This window comes from Jaculus jaculus, chromosome 16 (assembly GCF_020740685.1).
Source record: "Jaculus jaculus isolate mJacJac1 chromosome 16, mJacJac1.mat.Y.cur, whole genome shotgun sequence".
NCBI classification, from domain to species: Eukaryota; Metazoa; Chordata; class Mammalia; order Rodentia; family Dipodidae; genus Jaculus; species Jaculus jaculus.
In genome coordinates this window covers 50,280,668-50,304,455 of record NC_059117.1, presented here as the reverse complement: position 1 = coordinate 50,304,455, position 23,788 = coordinate 50,280,668, and the positions used below count along the sequence as shown (strand labels likewise).

Below are 23,788 nucleotides of genomic sequence, written 5' to 3'. Positions count from 1 at the left end.
TGGAGGATGGAGGTGTGGAGGGTGGAGGTGTGGAGGTGTGGAGGATGGAGGTATGGAGGGTGGAGGTGTGGAGGGTGGAGGTGTGGAGGTGTTGAGGATGGAGGTGTGGAGGGTGGAGGGTGGAGGATGGAGGTGTAGAGTGTGGAGGTGTGGATGGTGGAGTGTGGAGGGTGCACTTGTGGTGGTGTGGAGGGTGGGGAGTGGGTACCCCATTGTACCATCCATGGTGTGTGTTGGAGGGGTGCATCTGGCCCAAAGATGTTTGAGTCTAATTTGAAAACCTGGCTATTGCACACGTCCTGATGCTAATTATGTAGTAACAGGATCCCTTTGGCCTTTAATGTGCAAGGCTAGAAAGAAAAGGGTGGGAAGGAGGGGTGCCTTGTGAGCTTGGTGCCACTGACTGTGCCATGAGACTTTGGGCCACAGTGGTTAGCTTCTTTGAGTCAGTTGGTCCTCCTGTGAAAGTAATATTTGCTGTCTCTTTTGCACCAAAATCCAGGCTACTTATTCTTAGCAAAGTATTGTTCTGTTGGCACCAAATTAGCCCTCAAAATGGCTGTACTACCAAGTTTCTCTGGGTGAAAGATTTTGTTTGTAGAGGACACAGACAAACATAATTTCATGTTTATTTTATTTTATTAGTTTTTCTATTCCAATTCTACTTGTTCCATGGCACTGTGGGAAGGTTTGCATATTAGTAACAATGGCAGCTTTAAATGTGATGGCTTCCTTCCTGTTGGCTGGGATACTAATCATTGAACATGTGTGTTTTTCATTTAACTGCTTCACAGTTCTGCAAGATGTTTGGTCTCCTAGTAGCTTTTGAAAGTGGTAGAGATTGAGGTCAGAGAATAGAAAACTGCCAGAGTGGGATGCTATCACCCAGCACTCAGGATGGGTCTTCTCATATCAACTAAGCTTCTCAGACAAGCCCAGGGCTCTCTCTGTCAGGTGATTGCTAGTCAAGATTCATCGTCATATGAGGTAGTTCATTCATGTTCTCTTTCTCTCCTGACACAAACACACATCCATGTGCTTGTTCATTTAAGGTTTAAACATTTTGTAGATATGGTGGTAAGCAGGCTGACACCAAGGAAATAAGCAAAATGATCCAGGCCTTCAATTCTATTATATTAATAAAATGTCAAAACTTAGAGAATACTGCCTAGGAACCAGTATATTCATATTTTTCCTGTATATTGTTCCAGTTATAATTGGAAGAGGCCTCATCATAGAGTCTTCATGGTTTTTCCACTCCTTAAAATTCCATCAGGAGCACAGACATACATAGGGAAATACTGTTTAAAGCAGAAGTGAATGAACCAGCAAATATTAAGGCAAGTATTAACATTTTAGCTGACTTAAAAACATTTTTAATATTTTATTTTTATTTCTTTATTTACTTGTTGGGGGTGAGGAGAATATAGGTATGCTGAGGCCTCTAGCCACTACAAATGGACTTCAGATGCATGCACCACCATGTGCATCTGGCTTATGTGGGTTCTGGGAACCTGGGTCCTTAGGCTTTGAAGACACATGCTTTAACTACTAAGCCATCTCTCCAGCCCATAGATGACTTTAAAAAAATACTCTTACATTATCTTTTAAAAAATATTTTATTTATTTACTTGAGAGGAAGAGAGAGAGAGAGAGGAAAAAAAAGGTCAGGTCAAGGCCTCTAGCCACTGCAAACGAACTCCAGACACATGCACCACCTTGTGCAGCTAGCGCATGTGGGTTCTGGAGAATCGAACCTGGGTTCTTGGGCTTTGTAGGCAAATACCTTAACTGTTAAGCTATCTCTCCAGCCCTTCAGATTGTCATTTAAATGATAATATCACATAGCAGTACAGTCTTAAATTTCAGATATTCCTGTCTCTTAAAATAAGTGAACAGTATATATAATCATGTGTGAGGATAAAATACTTATGTATTTTATACTTAAATATACATATAATTTAAGCTGGCAGGATTTCTTTTTAAACATTTTATTTATTTATTTGAGAAAGGCAGAGAAAGAGAGAGAGAGAGAGAGGCAGAGAGAGTGAGTATGCGTGCCAGGGCCTCTAGCCACTGCATATGAACTCCAGATATATGTGCCATTGTGCATCTGCCTTTATGTGGATATTGGGGGATCGAACCCATTTTGTTAGCCTTGCCTTAACCTCTGAGTCTTCTCTCCAGCCCAGGATTTCTTTTTTGACTGTGAAAGGCATCGTGGTCCATGAGCCTGTCAAATACAGATAGATCTATAGTGGTTGGATCAAAGAACAAACGACTGCCTTTGGTGCTTTGTCTCATAGGCATGTGTTGGGGCACTACTCCAGTTTGCTTACACTTGATCAGGCTCACAGTAGGCTGTCCATCTGTTGCTTAAGACTACACCATTGTGCTATGTTCATAGTGCTTCTCTTCCCTACCTTTCTATGAGAAGATGATCTTTTCTTACAATAATAATAGGGCTGAAAATGTTTCTCAGACATTTGCTGTGTTCATCCACAGCTGACCTGAGGTTTGTGTTGCAATGCTGATTCTGGAGCTGGGGAGTCCATCAGTCACTTCTCCTGGTCCAAGGATTCACAGATGACCTGAGGTTTGTGTTGCAATGCAGGTGTTGATTCTGGGGCCTGAGATCCCGTTAATGCTGCTGCTCCAAGGACACCGCGTAGCATGCACACCTGGCCCCCTCCCTTCCCAAGGGGCAGAAAGACCCAGAAGTAGGAAGAAGCAAGAGGTTCCCAGGTGGAATATCTCCTCATTAAAATCTTGAGTAGCAGGACTAGAGTTTGACTGAGGCACTTGTTTTTATGCGTGGGAGAGTATTAGTAATTCAGTGCCTGACTCCCAGGTATTTGAAATCATGTGAATTTATGTGAATTCTTACCTATTCCAAAAATACTTAAATAGTTGGTGATTATGTTAAATGAAAAGTTTTTGGAAGGTGGTTAAAAGGAAGTGACAGAAAAAGAAATTGCCATAAATATTTTAAAATATCATCCAAAATGATTTGATAAGCAAGCTATTCTGTAGTAATTATGTGTGACTGACTATTAACATTAGAACGATTTTCATTTTCACTATCAATTTTAGATTACATGTTCTGAATTGTTTTATCAAATACATTTAAATATATCCACACTTCTTAAGTTGTTGACAGCAGGGTAGGCTGTTGTTTTCGTTGCATATGTATTTCTCATGAATGATTGGAAAATAGACACTGGTGTTCTTGAGAGCCCCTTGTAGAATTCTATACAGGCCAGTTAAGGGGACATCAATAACATCGATCTTTGAGTTGGTCTTAAAACAACTGTTTCCTGTTTTCCCTTATTCAAAGGAATGTCAAAGTGTTTGACATATTGTTTCCACTTTTGCATTTATTTGATGGCCAAAAATTTGAGTTCAGTATGCCTGTCTCTGTTTCTTGCTTAAATAGAAAGAGGGAATAAAATAATGGTAGCATTCCCTAGTGCCAGGCCACATGCTCCATGCTTTAGGGAAGCAGTATGCTTCTTTCTCATGGACACTTGATGTGGCCTTTGCATGGAGCCTGGAAGTTGGTTAACATGATTCTCTATCTGTGGACACTCAGTATACTTAAGTTGTTAGTTGCAGGTAGCATAGACTGGGTAGATTCAGGATTCAAAACTGAGCCCCAGGACTAGAGAGATTGCTTACTGGTTAAGGAATTTGCCTACAAAGCCTAAGAAGGCAGTACCCATGTAAACCAGATGCACATGGAGGCACATGCATCTGGAGTTTGTTTGCAGTGGCTGGAGGCCCTGGTGTGCCCATTCTCCCTCTTACTCTCTGTCTCTATCTGCCTCTTTCTCAAATAAATAAATAAAAATAAAAATAAATGTTTAAAAAAACTGAGCCTCTCACCACTACTATCAGAAGCCCAGGAAAGATTAGAGATTTTTTCCAAGCTCATATAACTGGTTGGTTGCACAGTTAGAATTAGAGCATTAAGTCCTTAAGCCTAAAGTTAGCATAATATTCCAGTGTCAGGCCGCTCTTGAGGATTAGAGTATATGGAAACCAGAATGTCTCACTGCTTGCAAGGGCAAATATTTCTGTCCTATTCTTAAGAGTTATGAATGTTAGCAAAATGTCACCAGTTATCAAAGTGGGTTCTGTAGTTATCATTGTGAGGGTCTCAGTGTCCTGTGCTTTTAAAAATCACTTGGTGGGGGGCTGGGGTTGGAGAGATGGCTTAGTGGTTAAGGTACTTGCCTGCAAAGCCAAAGGACCTTGGCTCAATTCTCCAGGACCCACATAAGCCAGATGTACAAAGTGGCACATGCATCTGGAGTTTGTTTGCAGCAGCTGGAGGCCCTGACATGGCCCCCTTGTCTCAGATAAATAAATAAAAATTAAAAAAATTAAAGTCACTCTTGGCTGGAGAGATGGCTTAGCAGTTAAGGCACTTGCTTGTGAAATCTAAGAACCCAGGTTAAATTCCCCAGAGCCAACATAAGCCATGCCCATGGTGGCACATGTGTCTGGAGTTTGTTTGCAGTGGATAGAGGCCCTGGCGCACCCATCCTCTCTCTCTCAGTCTCTCTCTCTCATAAATAAATAAATTTAAAAATAAAAACTCAGTCATCAGTATTCTCTATTCCACTATCTGTGTTTCTCCTTAGGGAATTTTGCCTTAAGAGAAAGAGTCTAGGACTGCATGTGGGAACACTTCTTTTTTGGCAGACAGACTCTTCCGCCGGCACCCACTCGTGCTCCTAGCTGGTCTGCTGTTTGTTTTGTTTTCTCCTCACACACATGGCTTAGCTAGAGGAAGGTTTGGAGCCATGGAAGGTGTTACACATCCTGTACATAGGATTACAGAGAAAAGGATCAGAGAACCTGCCCTTAAAATTCGATTAGAGACAAACTGGAAAATGACTAATAAGAAAATAAAGTCACAGGAGAAGGAGAGCAGGCCAAATTGTCTGCAGAGAGATTCTGTTTTCTTTGAAAGAGTTATGCTAAGCCCTTGCTTGGGAAGGAGTATGGATTTATTAAAAAAATGAAAAGAGAATTCAAGATTTTTGGGTATAAGCCAATTCATATTTTTATATAGCTTGGAGACAGTTTTCATAGCAGTGGAACCCTAAACTGCTTTACAACACAAAGCTTTATCTTTTTTTTTTTGTTTTTTCCCCATAGTGTGGAAAAGAGCTTAAGGTCACAAATTTTTAAAAATTCTGCCAAAAGCTCATTCTTTCCATGTTTGGGGATAAGACACACTAGATTCTCAACATCTGGCCAGTCCTTACTTAAATAATTCCATGCACATCATACATATAGTTATATTTTCATTCTATTTATCTTTTTGTGTTTTAGACATTCTGGAATCTGGATTTGATTTTGACTCCAGTAGCTATTGGAAGTTGGCCTTCTAAACGCTGGCTAAGGCAAAGTGTGTCCTCCCCTCCACTTTTCCATATAAACTTCGGTCTAGCTTAGCTTCTTGTAATTTCATTGTTCTTAAAAAAAAAAAGTGAAGTGAGCATGGGTGTTTTTAGGAGTTGTGCAAAATGAAACTCTGTCATATTTTTTGGAGCCAGGAGACTTTAGCATGGGCTTGGAGAGAGCCTCCGCTGTAGATGCGGGCTGCTCGTGATGTGGCTGCAGTGCGATCCCGTAAGCTACCAGCTCTGTCCTCCCATGACATGGACACAATGTTGGCAGCTTCAGGGCAGTGTTGTCAGATGAATGAGCTAATGAATGTGAGGCATCTGGGTTTGGGGAGAGCAGAGCAGGACAGAGTAACATGATGTGAAGGATGCCACCTTCTAGACAACATCAGCCAGCAGAAGGCACAGGAAACCTGAACTGCACAGTGCAGCCCAGCGCTGACCGTCTGTGAGACAGTTTCCTTCTTTGTCCCCTCATCTTTCCATATCTTTTATTGCTTTATTTTATTTATTAGAGAGAGAGAGAGAGAGAGAGAGAGAGAGAGAGAGAGAGAGAGAGAAAGAGAGCGGGAGAGAATGGGCATGCCAGTGCCTCTATCCATACTCCAAATGAACTCCAAACTCATGTGCCATCTTATGTATCTGGTTTACATGGGTACTGGGGAATTGAACCTGGGTCCTTTGGCTTTGCCAGCAAGTGCCTTAACCACTAAGCAATCTTCCTAGCCCTCTTTCTGTGTCATATTCACTATATATATTCAATAAGGGCTGGAGAGATGGCTCAAGAGTGAAGGTGAAGCGCTTGCCTGCAAAGACTAATGACCCAGGTTTGATTCTGCTAGGACCCACATAAGCCAGCTGCACAAAGTGATGCATGCACCTGGAGTTCATTTGCAGTGACTAGAGGGCCTGGCACACCCATACTTTCTGTCTGTCTGTCTCTGTCTCTCTGCTTGCAAATCAATAAATAAAACATGTCGCTCATCTCAGAGTCATATTTTCAGTCTAATGAAAATGAGCGACTGTCCTTGAGGTGGTCATGCTGCGTGTGCACGTTCGAGTGCATGGATAAGGTGACCTCAGTGCATGTGATAATGCAGCTGTCTTCCTCACCACTGTCCTAACAGAAGACAGATTAGCATCTTGCGGATGCTTTTATGTTTGGGAAACATAACTGAAAATCAATTTTGTCAGAAAGATAAGTATGTCAGTGTAGTGTTCTGTTGATTTGCTGTGGCAGCATGGCAGGTCACTGGTCTTTTGCATTTGCCTGTAACATCGCCATGATTTGAAGTTGGGACTCACTATGGGCTTGTTGGGTGGAAAATACAGTATTTAATCTTTTGAAGAAATATTTTATTTATTTATTTGCAAGCAAAGAGGGGTGAGGGAGGGAGGGAGAGAGAGGATGGGCATATCAGGGCCTCTAGCCATTACAAATGAACTCCAGATGCATGTACCACTTTGTGCATTCAACTTTACGTGGGTACTTGGGAACTGAGCCAGGGTTGTTCGGCTTTGCAGACAAGCACCTTATCTGCTGAGCCACCTTTCTAGCCCCCTCATTGGATATTTTGAATAACATGTTAGTGTCTTCACAATTATCCTCATTTTATAGAAGGCTAAACTGGCTTTGGGGAAGGTCCATGTTAAATGAGAGAACCTCAGCCAACTTGCCTCAAAGCCTACACTCCCCCCCCCCACCCCCACACACAGGGCTCAGGATTAAGGTACTTGCCTGCCAAGCTTAAGGCCCAGGTTAGATTCCCCAGTACCAACATAAGCCAGATGCACAAGGTGGCACATGTGTCTGGAGATTCTTTGTAGTGGCTAGAGGCCCTGTTATGCCCATTTTCTCTCTCTCTCTGCTTCTTTCTCTCTCTCAAATAAAAAATATATTTTTTTCATATTTATTTATTAGAGAGAGAGACAGAGAAAATAGGCTCACCAGGTCTTTTAGCCACTGTAAGCAAACTCCAGATGCATGCGCCACCTTGTACATCTGACTTACATGGGACCTAGAGAATTGAACCTGGATCCTTAGGCTTCACGGGAATGTGAACCACTAAGCCATCTCTACAGCTCAATAATTTTTTTTTCTTTTTTTTTTGGTTTTTCAAGGTATGGTCTCACTCTAGCCCAGGCTGACCTGGAATTCACTATGGAGTCTCAGGGTGGCTTCGAACTCAGGGCACTCCTCCTACATCTGCCTCCTAAGTGCTGGGATTAAAGGCATGTGCCACCATGCCCAGCTGAAAAAAATATTTTTAAAAGAAAAAAAAAGATAGGTTTCAAAGAGAGACAAGATTTCCCAGCTAGATACCATGGTTGCAAGTGCGCATCTCATCTCCCCCCTTCCCCTTGGAGGCCAGGTTCATCACTGGATGCTGGGATCAGCTTCTACCTCAGGGCTCTATGTGAGGGGAGGACCTGGCCCTGGCCTCTGACTTGACCATGTAGGTTGTGCTCGCTAATACATGAGAGTAATGTCCGAAACTTTCTGAGCTCATGCTTGCTATAGAAGGGACATTTTATCTGTACTCAGTGACAGAAGGTAGGCCTTTCCAATGAGGCTTCTGACTCAGGCTGAGAACCTTACTCAACATTACACAGATTGGAACCAGACAGGCTGTTCTGCACTATATTATATTACTCCCCTGGACTCATCCAAGGGGATTGTTGTGTGCTTTTGGGTGGGTACCAGAGAACATATATTGAAATTACAAAGTTAATACCTGAACACCTGGGAAATCAACTTCTTCTTCCCAGCCTGGGGGCACTAGCAGTCTTGTTGTTTGCATCTTTCTTAATTCCTGTACCCCCTTCTGACATACACTCATCATTCCCTTGAGCTGACCGTTACCTCAGTCAAACGAGCACATGTTCTGTTTCACTTCTTCCATGAGAGACTATTTTAAAATTAGTTCCTGTCACATATAGCCGTCATCTGCTCTCTTGTATAGTGGAACAATGTTCTTATTCCATTCTTATACCATTATGTATTATCTGATTTTTTCCTTCTGATGGGTTGCTTCTAGTTTTTGTCATAGACATCGTTCTACACTAATGTTCTTATGTATGTGTCTGTGGAGCTCATATGTGAGTTATTTCTCTAGGGCGGGGCTCAGCGGACTTTCCCTGTTAGGTACCAGCTGGTAAATATTTCAGACTTGCAGCTTGTACGATGTCTGCTACTCTATCTACCCTGTCTGCAGTGGTTGTGCAGAAGTCACGATAGACAGTTTCTAAGTGCGTATGACCATGTCCCTGTGAAACTGTTCTTATACAAACACATAACGGGCCAGATTTGTCTAATGGGCCAACCCCTGGAGCTAAAATTTCTGGATGACTATATGCATGGTGAGTTCTTGCCAGATCATTTCTCCTAAGTGCTTCCCTCCCTGGTAAGCCTTCTAGTGGCTGTGTTAGAGTTCTTGTCAGGGTTAAAGTTCCTGTGCGTGTCCTTGTCACCGTGTACTTTGCTGGATTGATTGTTGCCGTTGTTGTTGTTTTTATGGTTACAAGTGTGCATGTTTGCCTAAAACAGAAGTTCCCTCTTTCCTATTGTGGGTTTCACATGCATTTCCGTGATTATGATAAGGGTGAGCTTCTTTTCATTCACTTATTGGCTGGCCATTGTTCATCTTCTATGAAATGCCTATTAATTTTTTTGCCCATTTTCCTATTGTTGATCTTCTGTCATTTTACATACAATGTCATCTCTTACTTAGGACCTTTTTTTATTTCTTTTCAAATTTTTATTAACAACTTCCATGATTATAAAAAATATCTCATGGTAATACTCTCCCTTCCCTCACTTTCTCCTTTGAAACTCCATTCTCCATCATATCCCCTCCACATTTCAATCAGTCTCTCTTTTATTTTGATATCATTATCTTTTCCTCCTATGATAATGGTCTTGTGTAGGTAGTGCCAGGCACAGTGAGGTCATGGATATCCAGGCCATTTTGTGTCTGCGGGGAGCACGTTGTAAGGAGTCCTACCCTTCCTTTGGCTCTTACCTTCTTTCTGCCATCTCTTCCACAATAGACACTGAGCTTTGGAAGCTGTGATAGAAATACTGCAGTACTGAGCACTTCTGTCACTTCTTTCCAGCACCATGATGCCTTCTGAGTCATCCCAAGGCCACTGCCATCTGAAAAGAGAAGATTCTCTACCAAAAGTGAGAGTAGCATTAATATAAGGGTATGAACATTAAGATAAGTGCTTACTGGGAAGTTTGATAAGCATAGTATATACATTTAGCCAGACAGCAGTAGACGTTACACCCCTAGGGCTCATGACTACCCTTGTTTTAAGTTTTCAGTATCAGGGATGTATTCCCTCCCATGGAGTGGGCCTCCAGTCGAATTAGAGGGCAGTTGGTTTCCACCATGACAGACATGCCATGATTATAAAAATTATAAAAAATTGCCATTGGCTCATTTGGCCTGGCTGGCCAAATATAAGGCTTGCAGTGTCTACTGTTGAGTATCTTCACTGGTGATTTCTCTTTCTGCCATTGAACTGCATGCAGAATGGCTTCTTCAAGCTTTCTGTCAGCTATGACCAATTTTTTTACTCTGCATTGTCTATTGTTGAACAGAAATACCTAATTCCTAATCTTAACACATCAAATTAAAGAAAAACAAATATCTTTAATCCAAGCACTCAGGAGGCAGAGGTAGGAGGATCACTGTGAGTTTGAGGCCACCATGAGAAATAGACTGAATTCCAGGTCAGCCTGGGCTAGAGTGAGACCCTACCTCGAAAAACAAACAAGAACAACAAAAAACCACTATCAAGTTTATTTATATTCTTTTCATGCCTATGTTTTTACTTTTTGTTTCTTTTAAAAATATTTTTGTGGGGCTGGAGAGATGGCTTAGCGGTTAAGCGCTTGCCTGTGAAGCCTAAGGACCTCGATTCGAGGCTCGGTTCCCTAGGTCCCATGTTAGCCAGATGCACAAGGGGGCGCATGCATCTGGAGTTCGTTTGCAGAGGCTGGAAGCCCTGGTGTGCCCATTCTCTCTCTCTCCCTCTATCTGTCTTTCTCTCTGTGTCTGTCGCTCTCAAATAAATAAATAAATAAAAATTAAAAAAAATGTGATTTATTTATTTTTATTTATTTATTTATTTATTTATGAATGAAAGAGAGAGAGAGAAAGGGCATGCCAGGGCCTTAAGCCACTGCAAATGAACTCCAGACCATCATGTGCATCTGTCTTACATTGAACCTGGGTCCTTAGCCTTCATAGGCAAGTGCCTTAACTGCTAAGCCATCTGTCCAGCCCTATTTTTTGTTTCATTTGACAAAAACTTTTATTTATTTGCAAGCTAAGAGAGATAGAAAGAAGAGAGACAGAAAGAATGGGCATGCCAGGGCCTCCAGCCACTGCAAACTCTGGCTTTACGTGGGTATTGGGGAACCAAACTCAGACTGTTAGACTTTGCAGGCAAGCACCTTAACTGCTGAGCCATCTCTCCAGTCCCTTTTTTTTTTTATTTATTTGAGAGAGAGAGATACAGGAATAGGCAGAGAGAGAGAGAGAGAGAGAAGAGAGAGGGAGGGAGGTACAGCACTCTAGAGCCTCCAGCCACTGCAAATGAACCCCAGATGCGTTTGCCCCTTGTGTACCTGGGTCCTGGGGAATTGGACCTGAGTCCTTTTGCTTTGTAAGCAAGTGCCTTAACCACTAAGCTATCTCTCCAGCCCCCAGTCCCTAGTTTTTGTTTTTTATTATTAAGAAAATATCTTCCTTTTTTTGGTGTATGTGTGTGTTTGCAGTAAGTGGCACGCACATGTGTGTCCCGAGCACAGGTATGTGAAGGCCAGAGGACGACACTGCATGTCCTCCTCTACTGCTCTTCTGCTGTCCTTCCTTGGGGCAGAGTCCTCCTCTGAACCTGGATGTTTGGTTAGACTGGGTGACCAGGGAGTCCCAGTGATCCTCCCGTCTCTGCCCCTGTCAGGTTTACAAACATTCACTCCACATCCACGCTCAGCTTTTTGTGTGGGTGATGGGAATTCAACCCAGGTCCTCATGCTTGAACAGTAAGCTCTCTCACCTGCTGAGCCATCTCACCAGCCCTCTTTTTTTTTTTTTTCAATTATAGATTATGTTGAGTTTTCTAAGTAGATAACCACATATTGCCATTGATAATAGAATCCTCCTTTTCCAATGGTTACTCTTTTACTTATTTTCTGGTGTTAATGTTTGACTCGGGTCTTCAGGAGAACATTGCCTCTGAGTGGTGGCAGTGGGCATGGTGTTTCGTTTTAAGAAAGATGCTTCTAGCGCTTACCCATAAGGAAGATACTCGCTCCCTGTTCATAGTGGATGTACTCTTCAATTTAAAGATGGTCCTCCTTTTTTCCTAGTTTGCTTAGATTAAAAAAAAAAAAAAGAATGACTAAGCCAGGCATGGTGGCACATGCCTTAAATCCTAGCACTTGGGAGGCACAAGTAGGAGGATCACTTTGAGTTCAAGGCCAGCTAGGGACTACAGAGTTAGTTATAGGTCAGTCTGGGCTAGAGTGAGTCCTTACTTCAAACAAACAAACAAACAAACAAAATGAATAACTGTGTCTTGAGCTGGTTATATATCCATTTTTCTTCTTTCTCTCTATTGATGTGGTGATTGATATTAAAACTTGATCTGAGGTTTTACTACCCTGTTTTTTCCTGGAAGCGGTTCAGCTGGGTCAGGCGTGTTACTTTTCTTACAGAGTTTCTTTAGTTTGTCGTGCTCATTGTTTAGGTGTGAAGCTGGCCTCTCAGTTACCTTCTCACACGGCTCATGTACAGCTTTGGTGTCAGATGGTCAGGTCTCACAGGATGGATAGAGGGAGTGTTTCCTTCTCTAATAGGGTTTGTGTAAATTGGAATCATCTGGACTTTCTTTGCAAAAAATAATTTTAAAACACAGATTTTATTTAAAGGATACAAAACTCTTCAGGCTTCTTGTTTCTTCTAGAGTTAGATTGTGTGAGATACTTTTCCGGTCACTTGTCTGTTTCATCAGTATTTTCAATTTTTTGGCATACAGTTGAAAGTATTTGCATATCATCTTTAAAAAATATTTAATTAATTAATTTATTTGAGAGAGAGGCAGTTGGAGAGAAAGAGAGAGAGAGTGAGAATGGGCACGCCAGAGCCTCTAGCCACTGCAAACGATCTCTAGGCACATGTACCACCTTGTGCATCTGCCTTACTTGGGTATTGAGGAATTGAACCTGGGTCCTTAGGTTTTTCAGGAAAGCACCTTACTGCCAAGCCATCTCTTTATTTATTTATTTGAGAGACAGAGGAAGAGGCAGAGAGAAAGAGAATGGGCACGCCAGGGCCTCTGGCCACTGCAAACAAACTCTAAATGCATGTGCCCCCTTGTGTATTTGACTTACGTGGGTCCTGGGGAATCGAACTGGGGCCTTTAGGCTTTGAAGGCAAACACCTTAACAGCTAAGCCATTTCTCCAGCCCCTTATCATCTTTTAAATGGCTCCATGTATTGTGATTTGGGGCAGGCTTATTTTTATTTATGTACTTGATGTGTGTGTGTGTGTGTGTGTGTGTGTGTGTGTGTGCATGTTTGTGCATGATGTGTATGCACAGGTGAACACATCCCATGGTGCATGTGTGTGTGGAGGTCAGAGGATAAACTCTGGTTTCAGTTCTCTCCTTTGACCGTATTTGAGGCAGCATCTCTCTCTCTCTCTATCTCTTCTTTTTAAATTTTATATATTAACAATTTTATGCTTGTATACTGTTGATTTTGGATCACAGTCACCCCCATTACCTTTGTCCTCTTTTTCTCTCACCTCACTGAACCTCTTCTTTTCCTCCTTCCCCTCTCCTTCATTCTCTCCCCTCTCCTTCTTCTTCTTCCTCTCTCCTCCTCCTTTTTCTTTGATGTCTCTTGTGGTTTATGTGTGAAAAACTGAGGTTCATTAGGTTGCTTGCATGAGCAGGGGGTGGGGTTATTTAGCGAGAGCAGCTGCACCACTGGAGAAAATGTCTCCTTGCCCCCAGCAGCTGCCAGTAGTCAGTGGCTCCTCAATAACACCGTCTCTGTTCACTGGTGGATAAGGCCAGTGGCTGGCCCACAAGCCTCCAGGGCACCTCCAGTCTGCCTCCCATCTCACTGTAGGAATGCTGGAATTCGATGTGAGCTACCACATCCAGCATTTATGTAGTCCTGGGAATCTGAATTCAGAGTGCCACATCTGTGTGTGGAGCCATCTCCTCAGCCTGGGTCTTGTTTATTTTATTAGGCATTTCAAAGAACCAATACTTTGCTCTGTATATTACCTCTGCTGGGCCTTGTTCATTAGCTTCTCTATTTTTCTTTTCTCATCTATGAGGTTTTCATCTCCTATACTATATTTTTCATTACTACCTATTTATCTTTTTTTTTTTTTGTTTTTTTTTTTGAGGTAAGGTCTCACTCTGGCCCAGGCTGACCTGGAATTCACTATGGAGTCTCAGGGTGGCCTCGAACTCATGGCGATCCTCCTACCTCTGCCTCCCGAGTGCTGGGATTAAAGGTATGTGCCACCACGCCCGGCTATTTTTTATTATTATTATTATTATTATTATTATTGTTATTGGTTTTTCGAGGTAGGGTCTTACTCTCATCCAGGCTGACCTGGAATTCACTATGTAGTCTCAGGGTAGCCTGGAACTCACAGCAGTTCTCCAAACTTGGCCTCCTGAGTGCTGGGATTAAAGGCATGTGCTACCACATCTGGCTACTTTTTATGTTTATTTATCAGAGAAAGAGAGAGATTGAGAGACAGAGAGAGAATGGGCACACTGGGGCCTCTAACCATTGCGAACAACTCCATATGCATGTGCTACCCACTGCATCTGGCTTATGTGGGTCCTGGGGAATCAAGTCTGGGACCTCTGGGTTTTAAGGCTCCAGCCCTATTTTTTTAAGTTTTTAAATGTTTTATTTTTATTTATTTATTTGAGAGAGAGAGATAACAGGTGTGCCAGGGCCTCTGGCCACTGCAAATGAATTCCAAATGTGTGTACCCCCTTGTGCATCTGGCTTATGTGGGTCCTGGGGAGTTGAACCTAGGTCCTTTGGCTTTGCAGGCAAGCGCCTTAACCACTAAGCAATCTCTCCAACTCTCCAGTCCTATTTTTTAGTTTTGAAATCAGGTTGCTCATTTTGGAGAGTCACTTTTACATGTTGATTCTCCAGTTCTTCGCAATATTTCTTTTAAAAATAAACATATGCTTACTTAAACATTTCAAAGTCATTTTATATTTGGTATTTGACTCACAGTCACAGAGTTTTTCTTGCGTTTCTGATAATTTTCTCATGTATGTTGATGTTATGAAACTGATTTTTTTTTTTTGCCCCTGGGGGCTTTTTGTTCTCGTTTCTCTTTGCATTTGTTTCTTTCAGGGACCAGGAGAGAGAAGGGATTAGATTACTGGAGACCAGGCTAGTCCATATGCCAAACTGGGCTTGATGTGGGGAATCTAGCCTGCTGTCTTTGCCCCAGTTCACCCTCCTCAACTAAGTATTTGCTGTAGAATTTACTCCTTGTAAGAGCAACAAAGATGAGAACTTTCTTATGTGCTCTCTCTATCTCTCTGTTTTTTCCTTTTCTTCCTTCCATTTTTCTGACCATCTCTCTTTTTCTTGTGATTTCCCCTTCTTTTGTATAAGCCTGGTTGTCTTTTGAAAGAGATTTGCATTGAGGTTGCTGTAGTTTAGTGGGAAGGACTATTGGAAAATGCAATATGCCAGAAGCAGAAGTCATTGTGGCTTCTTCATTGCCCTAGGATACTGTCATTCAGTGTTTGAGACTGAAAATAAATTGGACATACCAAGATTTTAGCTTTCATTCCATTTAATGTAAGATGAGCCCTTTAAAACTCATTAAATTTTTAAATTTATTTGAGAGATAGAGAGAGGTAGGGAGAGAAAGAAGCAGGTAGAAAGAGAGAAGGAGATAGAGAGAGAATATCACATCAAGGCCTCTAGCCACTGCCAGTCAACTCCAGACGCATGCTCTACTTTGTGCATCTGGCTTACGTGGGGACTGGGGAATTGAACCTGGGACCTTAGGCTTCTCAGGTAAGCACCTTAAGTTCTAAGCCATCTCTCCAGCCCCTCTTTTGTTTTTTGTGGACTATGTGGGGAAGAGTTTAAAGTATGCAAGTAGGGAGAAAGGTTAAAAGGGGATGGTTAAAGGACAGGCATGAGGATAACTGATGCATTCTGTCTGTGTTCCTCGTGAAGTGATTGTGGCCATCAGCCTTGGTTCCTACTGTTCCCGCTGTTCTGTGTCTCTCCAGCGTCTTTCCAGTGGCAGGGCATATAGAAGGGAGTTTGCAATTTGAATTTTGATTCTCTGTGGATGACTAGAGAATGATCTCAGAATTGGGCTAGGGAGTAAAAGGTTTTTGAGCCCTTGTCTAACCACACACTCACCTTTGTACTGAAAGGGGATTATGTGTGTTGTTACCTGGGCCATGGTTGTTAAGATAACTGCAGTTTGAGACCCAGGTATGAGGTTGGACCACTGTATATCCTGTCCCAGGGCTGGGGGGCACTGGAAAGGCTCCTGTCTCCTTATGTGCACTGAACTGGAAGCCTCAACATGAGTTGAGATTTTGGGAAGTTGAAGCCATATTGAAGCAGGAGACATCAAAGAGATGGCCCTGCAACACATAGCCTTGCAGCCTGCTGCCCTGCAGGAGCATAATTACTGAGCCAAGAAGGTTTGAGGGGCTGTCTTAAAGAAGTGTTTTCCCCAGGTGTGGTGGTGCACACCTTTAATCCTAGCACTCAGGAGGCAGAGGTAGGAGGAACGCTGTGAGTTTGAGACTAGCCTGAGACTAAAGAGGGGAATTCCCAGTCAGGAAAAAAACAACTGTGTTTTCATGTTTGAGGAGCAGTTGTTAGAACTGAGTAAAGTGAGCATGAGAGAATTGGAAACTGGATTTTTCTTAATTTCAGAGTTAAAGAGAGTGCCTTGGCTTTGATGAAGATTTCACTTGTATTCTGTCCTGTATGGCCAGTTTTCATCACTTATTTAGTTATCAACACAGTCCATTTCCAAGGACCTGGAAGTTGGAACTGTGTAAGCACTGGGCAGGACTCATTGCTGTTCAGTAAAGCAATTCAGGTTATGTCTCACCTTCCCTGAGGCTGTAGGGCACACCATAGCCAGCTCCTGCATTGTCACACTGTAGAGCCACCTTCTTCTGGTCTGCTTTTACCAGGATTGCATTTTGTCTTTGGCTGGGTATTTGTGTACTGTTGGGCTGTCTCCTAGTGTGTGTACATTTGATGTCCTCATTTGTAAAGTAAGATTAACAAACTAATCTCTAAATTCTCCTTAAGCCTTAAGAATTCTAATTCATGGCAGCAGGTGGGTAACCTTCTTTTGAATGTGGGGACTTGGTGGTGTCTCTGCATTTGGTCTTTACTGGCCCTTCCTGATTGGTGGAGTATATACTCTCAGCCTGGTACATTCTAGAGCTTTTTAGGAATTAACTTGCCTAATCATCATTGAAAGATTTAATTCATTGAGCTAAGTTGTTTCTAGATAGTAGGCATTATTACTCTGCCCTTCTTATAAACAAGAAAACTGGGGCATAGAGAAGCTATTCTTTTCAGTGAATAGTTACCAAAGGTGCTGATATATTTTAAACTTTAACTTGCTTATACTAATATCTAATCTGAGATGGAAAATCATGTAATTACATATATGTGTACATATACATATATATATATATATTTCAAGGTAGGGTCTCACTCTAGCCCAGGCTGACCTGGAATTCACTATGTAGTCTCAGTCTGGCCTTGAACTCACAGTGATCCTCCTACCTCTGCCTCCCAAAGGTTAGGATTAAAGACAGAAGTGCCACCACACCTGGATTAAAATATTTTTATTTATTTACTTGCAAGCACAGAGAGACAAAGAGAAGAGAGACAGACAGAAAGAATGGGCACATCAGGGTCTCTAGCTGCTACAAACTCTAGATGAATGTGCCACTTTGTGCATCTGGCTTTATGTGGGTTCTGGGTAATCAAACCCAGGCTTTAGTGCCTTAGCTGCTGAGCGATCTCTCCAGCCCCTTGTAATTGACTTAAAAATATTTGATTTATTTATTTGAGAGAGAGGGAGAGAGGGAGAGAGGGAGAGAGAGAGAGAGAGAGAGAGAGAGAGAGAGAGAGAGAGAGAGGGAGAGAGGGAGAGAATTGGTATGCCAGGGCCTGTAGCCACTGCAAATGAATTCCAAACACATGTGCCAAACTTGTGCCTCTGGCTTTATGTGTGTGTTGGGGATGGAGCATCCATCCTTTGGCTTTAGAGGCAAGTGCCTTAGACGCTAAGCCATCTCTCCTGCCCAGTAACTGAGGGGGGTGGAAATGAGGATGAAGAAGATTGCTTTATGTTCCCTTCATAACTTTAGTCGTGTGAAGTTGAAGATGATCAAAGCTCTCCCAGGCACATACATTACGCTCAAGAATTATGTTTTGTAGGAACTAGGAGATTCCTGCTTATAGGACTTGATAACTTTTGAACACAGACGATACCTTTTGAACAGTAAATTTTAGGCCAATTATTAGATTGTTATATTACTCTTGTTGAACTCATTTAGTGACTAATAGACTACTTGAAAATGTTCCTCGTTAGAAATCAACATCTCAATAACAATTAATGAGTATCTCACATCCCCCTTCTACAAGAAGCAGCTTATTTGGAATTGGTAATTATTTTTTAAAAAATATATATTTGTATGTGTGTGTGTGTGTGTGTGTGTGTGTGTGTGTGTGTAGGTGTGTATGGGTGTGCCAGGGTCTTTTCCCACTGCAAATGAACACCAGATGCTGGCACCACTTTTGCATCTAGTTTCATATTAGTGTTGTGGAGTTGAACTTGGGCTGACAGGCTTTGCAAGCAAGTACCTATAACTGCTGATCCATCTCCCCTGACTCCAATAGGATCACTAATTCTTTTTTTTTTTTTTTTTTGAGGTAGGGTCTCACTCTGGTCCTGGAATTCACTATGTAGTCTCAGGGTGGCCTCGAACTCATGGTGATCCTCCTACCTTTGCCTCCTGAGTGCTGGGATTAAAGGCGTGTGCCACCACACCTAGCTCTACAAATTCTTTTTAAAAAAAATATTTTATTTATTTATTTGCACATTGAGAGACAAACAGAAAAGATACACACAGATAATGGGCATGCCAGGGCCCCTAGTCACTGCGAATGAACTCTATACACATGTGTACTCTGTGTATCTGGCTTCACGTGGGTACTGGGAAATCGAACTCAGGTCATTAGGCTTTGCAGACAAGCAATTTACCTGCTGACCCCTCTCTCCACAGGGTAGCCAATTCTTACTTGTGAGAATTGTTATAACTCCCTACCTGGCTGCCGCTCCCCATTCTCTGCCAGCGTCCTGAAGTGTGTGTGCCACAGCAGAGGCCGGGTAGTGTAGTGGTCCCAGTAGGGCAGATCGAGGCCAGTCTGCCTAGATAAGCACCTGACTATGCCACTTACCCAGCTGGGTGGCCTAGGAAAATTTACTAAATGATTTTGAGTTTCCATATTGTTATTTGTTAAGTGGTGATCATGACAATGGCTGCTGCCCTGGATGTTGTGAAGGCTAACTATAGCTAAGAATCATATGTGGCAGGGGCAAATGCTATACAGAATTTCACTGTTACTTCTCCTTAGGTCTGACCTCTCTTTGCCTCTAGATCTTTGCATGGGCTCATTTTTTTTTTTCAACTTTATGCAAGGGACAGAGACTCATGTTTCCTTCAAGATATTATTCACTGCTAGAGCTTTGGCCTCATGGCCCTAGTTTGGGTTACATCTTCTCTGCTTCCAGTCCTGGCCATGACTTTTGCCATAACTCTCATGACATAGTGCTTCTCTGTTGCTGGGCTTGTCTGGAGGAACCATGGACGTGAATTATTTCTCTTTCTTCCTTCTCCTTTCCCTCCTTCTCCTCCTCTTTAATCTGTACTAGGATAAATGGACTAAATGTCTATGTCTTTCTTTCTGTTTTTTCTTTTCTACTTTATTTCCTTCTCCCTTCCTATCATCCTCCTTCCTCCTTTCATGTTTTCTTTTTCCCTACCTTCCTGACAGCTTCCTTCACTCAGACCTGCCGCCTGATGCATGAATTTCATTATCCCTCTCCAAGGCAGGCTAGGCATGACAGTGATCTACCCCGTGTGGATGTGGAGACAGAGGACCAGGTGACAGGCCACTTTCCCATCCAAAGGGCCAGCTTCTTTACAGAGCTGTTCTTCAGGGCCGACACTTTTGTTTGAAGTCTTTTCTAAGTTTCTTTTGGAATTCTCTTCTTGGTTTATTTATGAATCACAGGAGAAAACAAACCTTATTTGGTTCACTCTTAGGAAAGATAATTTCTCTTTCCATTGTTGTGATGAATCATGGCTGTCTCCAAACTAATTTGGATCAACTTAGAAACCTAGACTGTTGTCACAGGACTAGGATCTGTTGTCATAAGAGTATAGGTATATATAGGTCTTTTTGAGGAAGGATCTCACTATAGGCCAGGTTATCCTATAATTCACTATGGAGTCTCAGAGTGGCCTCTAATTCATAGTGATCCTCCTACCTCTGCCTTCCAAGTGCTGGGATTAAAGGTGTGTGCCACCACACCTGGCAAGAATATTTTAATAACTAGAAGACTGTAGCCAAAGCACCGTTCCAAGTGCTTGGTCAACCTACTTACTTACTGCTGCCTTTTGCCTTGCTTGGTCAGGGATGGGGCAGGGGTGGAAAACAATCACATTGCCCTATTGTCTCTCTTCATGTTTTTTTTAAAATTACTTATTTGATAGAGAGAAAGAGACAGATAAAGAGAACGGGCACACTAGGGCCTCCAGCCACTGCAAACAAACTCCAGACACATGTGCCACCTTGTATATCTGGCTTACATGGGTACTGGGGAGTTGAACCTGGGTCCTCAGGCTTTGCAGACAAGTGCCTTAACTGCTAAGCCATCTCTCCAGCCCATGTTTTTAAATGTGTGTGTGATATGTTTATTGAGGTAAAATTTATTTACTATATAATTCACCCATGTAAGTATAAAATCCATCAGTTTTAGTCTGTTCACAAAGCTGTGTAATTAATACCAATTTGACAGCACTTTCATCATCCCAGAAAGAAACACCATACCAGTAAGTAGTTACTGACCACTGCCCCTTCCCTGCTCTGGCAATCCCTTATTTATTCCTGTCTGTTAACTTGCTTATTTTAGATATTTCCCTGAGTGTAATCATACCTATGTGTGGTTATATGACTGGCTTCTTTCACACTGGAATAATGTTTTCAGACTCATCCTTTAATTGTATCATTCCTTCCTGTGGCAGAACAATACCCCATTGAATTAATATCCTCCCTTTTATTACCCATTCATTAACTGATTGGCTTGGGTTGTTTCTACTTCTTGGCTAATAGAACTCAGACTGCTGCAAGTATTTGTGAATGAAGGAACTGGCAAATAGACACATAAAATATGATACATCCCTATAATGGAATAAAATTCAGCTATAAAATGGAATGAAATACTGATGCTTGTTCAAGCTAGGATAAATCTGAAAACATGTCAAATGAATGGACTCACTGCATCAGTGACTTCAGTGATAAGAAATGTCTCTCACAGGCGGATGATAGAGAAGGAAGTAAATTGCTGGTTACCATGGCCTTGAGTTGAGGGAAATGACTCCTAAAGGGCACAGGATTGATTTCATTCCAAAGTGATGAAAATGTCCAGACCTGTGTGTACGTTTGCTCAGCTTTACAGGACGAGACTAAACGTGACCTCTAGAGGAGTGTGCTGTACAAAATCATCACAGACTTGCTCACGAAATGCTAGGTGCTTATTCTCCATTCCCGTAAGGCGCACCGGGACGATGAGAGCACACGCCCCCTGTGCTATAGGAACTCTCATTCCTAAGTGGGACTCGAACACATGCTTGCAGACAAAAAAGTGAGGAGCCACATGCTGCTAGTTTCCGGGTGTAGGGTATACGATTCCGCAGCGCTGACTGTTGCAACGTTTATGTATCATCCGCGCTTTACAACACCGTGAGCTCCCCATGGGCGGGAGCTCGTCTCATGTCCCGCTTGATTCTTGTACTTCACGTTGCAGTCTGGCTGGTCCACAGGCAGAACCATGTGTCTGTGAGTGAATAACTGCTGCTTTTAAAACCTTCTCCTTTGTCCCTGAACAAACGCTTTCCAGCTTGGGGCTGTCTTCTCTGAGTAGCCCGATTCACTGACTGACTTCCTTCAAGGGTTTCTTTCTCACCACTGTTAACTATTTTGTGTCTGGAGCTTTCACTCTGGTTACCATGGTGATAGGAAAACAGCCTGTGGGGTGCTCGGCAAGTGTTGATTTCCTGGTAAGATGTTCACTATGGTGGGCTTCTGGGTCCATGAGGTACAGAAGCAAAGGTGAAATAAGCCCAGTGGTGTCTCCTTTTTCCACACACTTATCAAATGCCAATGCTGTAGACTGCGTTTAGTTTATGTTTGTTCTAATATGGATTTTCTTTTCTTTTCTTTTCTGTTTTTTTCTTCTCTGTGAAGGTATTCTATGTTGATTAAGCTCTTTCTGTTAAAGATCCTTTTGCTTGCACTGGACTTTTTCTTTGTGTTGATTTTTTGCTTCATCTTTTTTTCATTTCCCATGCTGTTCAGTTACTGGATGCCAGAAGGACCAAGGTTTGTCCACTGTTTGCAGCTTGCTTAGTTTGCTCCACACAGCCTCACCTCCTCGTGTGTGTGTGCGTGCGTGTGTGTATTTGTCTGTCCATGTCTGTACTTATTCCCTTTTGCTTGCAGAGGCAGTAATCCTGTTTACTAAATCTGTTCACAGCTTTATTTGTAGAAAAATCATATATAAATTAAAAAGCCCTTGTTTGTGTCTACTTGTAGTGGATGCTATTATTTTCATTTGTAAATGGATATGCATTGATTATGGAAAATAATGGAATAGTAGAATAAAGAATACCTTAGAAAACAAGGAATACTGAGTCTGGAGCGTTGTGGGCATAAGGAGGTGTGTTTTGTGGAAGTTTCCCTCTAACCCGTTCCCTCCCTGAATTAAAACTGTAGATGTGTAACTTCCCTTGTGATTGACACTAATAGCCCATTTCTGTGTATGTGTACATTTCTCTTCTCCTAAGACATTCAGAAAGCATCAGTGAATTAACTCCCCCCTTTCCATGTGCTTCTGAAGTCACCGTGGAGGACTCCACGGCTGGCCCCCTGGACCTCACGATTAACATTCCATCTTCATGGTGTGAGCCGCCAACAGCTAGCCCCTTGATACTTTCATTGACTTTTCTCCTTCTTTCCCCCCTGTCTGGCTTCGTCATTGTCTTTGCAGCACCTGCAGTTGACCATCCAGGCCCTTCAGGATGAGCTGCGGACCCAGCGAGACCTCAACCACCTGCTGCAGCAAGAAAGTGGCAACCGTGGCGCCGCTGAGCACTTCACCATTGAGCTCACCGAGGAGAACTTCCGCAGGCTCCAGGCCGAGCACGACCGGCAGGCCAAGGAGCTGTTCCTCCTGCGGAAGACGCTGGAGGAGATGGAGCTGAGGATCGAGACGCAGAAACAGACCCTCAACGCCCGGGACGAGTCCATTAAAAAGCTCCTGGAGATGCTGCAGAGTAAAGGGTTGCCATCCAAAAGCCTGGAGGATGAAAACGAGCAGACACGGCGGATGGCGGAGGCCGAGTCGCAGGTCAGCCACCTGGAGGTGATCTTAGACCAGAAGGAGAAGGAGAACATCCACCTGAGAGAGGTAAGGGTGCTCACTCCCCCTCCCCGCTGAACTATGTTAACGTATGCTCGCAGCTAAAATATGCTATGGCGCTGTTGACGGATCGGAAGACATCTGTAGCCTTAACAAAATAACCTTTTGCCACCTGCTTGGTACCTCCCTGTCTCCTTGGTGACAGTTGGAGTTGTGCATGTGTGTTTTCCTCCACTCACCACACATGTTATTGGATCCACACATGGGCACACGCCAGTCCAAGGTGGTTGGTTTTCATTGTTTTCCCATAGGTACCTATGGTTTCAGGGCTCTCTAGTACAGTTCCAACTTTGGCTATTTATCAAATGTCATTTTTCTGAATAAACAAAATGAATAGGTGACTGGCAATAAGGAACCTAAGCATTTTTTAAACTATGTTTATATATATTTATTTTTGAAATATTTTTATAATCAGCCGATGGAAGGTAAAGTATGGTATTTGTGAATAGAATGTTAAAAAACAGACCACATTCTGAAGGTATTGCTTGTAGGTAATCCTTGTTCAAGCTTACGTATCTCTAGAACAG

At 42.6% G+C, this 23,788-nt stretch overlaps 1 protein-coding gene across 14 annotated transcripts in view; it reads left to right on the top strand.

Moving 5' to 3' along the window:
• The window catches only part of Erc2 (ELKS/RAB6-interacting/CAST family member 2), a 1,023,973-nt gene that overhangs the window by 156,570 nt on the left and 843,615 nt on the right, over positions 1 to 23,788 (top strand). For 9 of the 14 annotated variants that reach the window (XM_045136003.1, XM_045136009.1, XM_045136007.1 and 6 more), the window contains 2 exons: positions 22,139 to 22,162; positions 22,830 to 23,249. In XM_045136003.1, coding sequence (XP_044991938.1) covers positions 22,139 to 22,162; positions 22,830 to 23,249 — 444 coding nt within the window. The remainder of the gene's footprint in view (positions 1 to 22,138; positions 22,163 to 22,829; positions 23,250 to 23,788) is intronic. The other 5 variants (XM_045136012.1, XM_045136010.1, XM_045136011.1 and 2 more) reach the window with 1 other exon arrangement.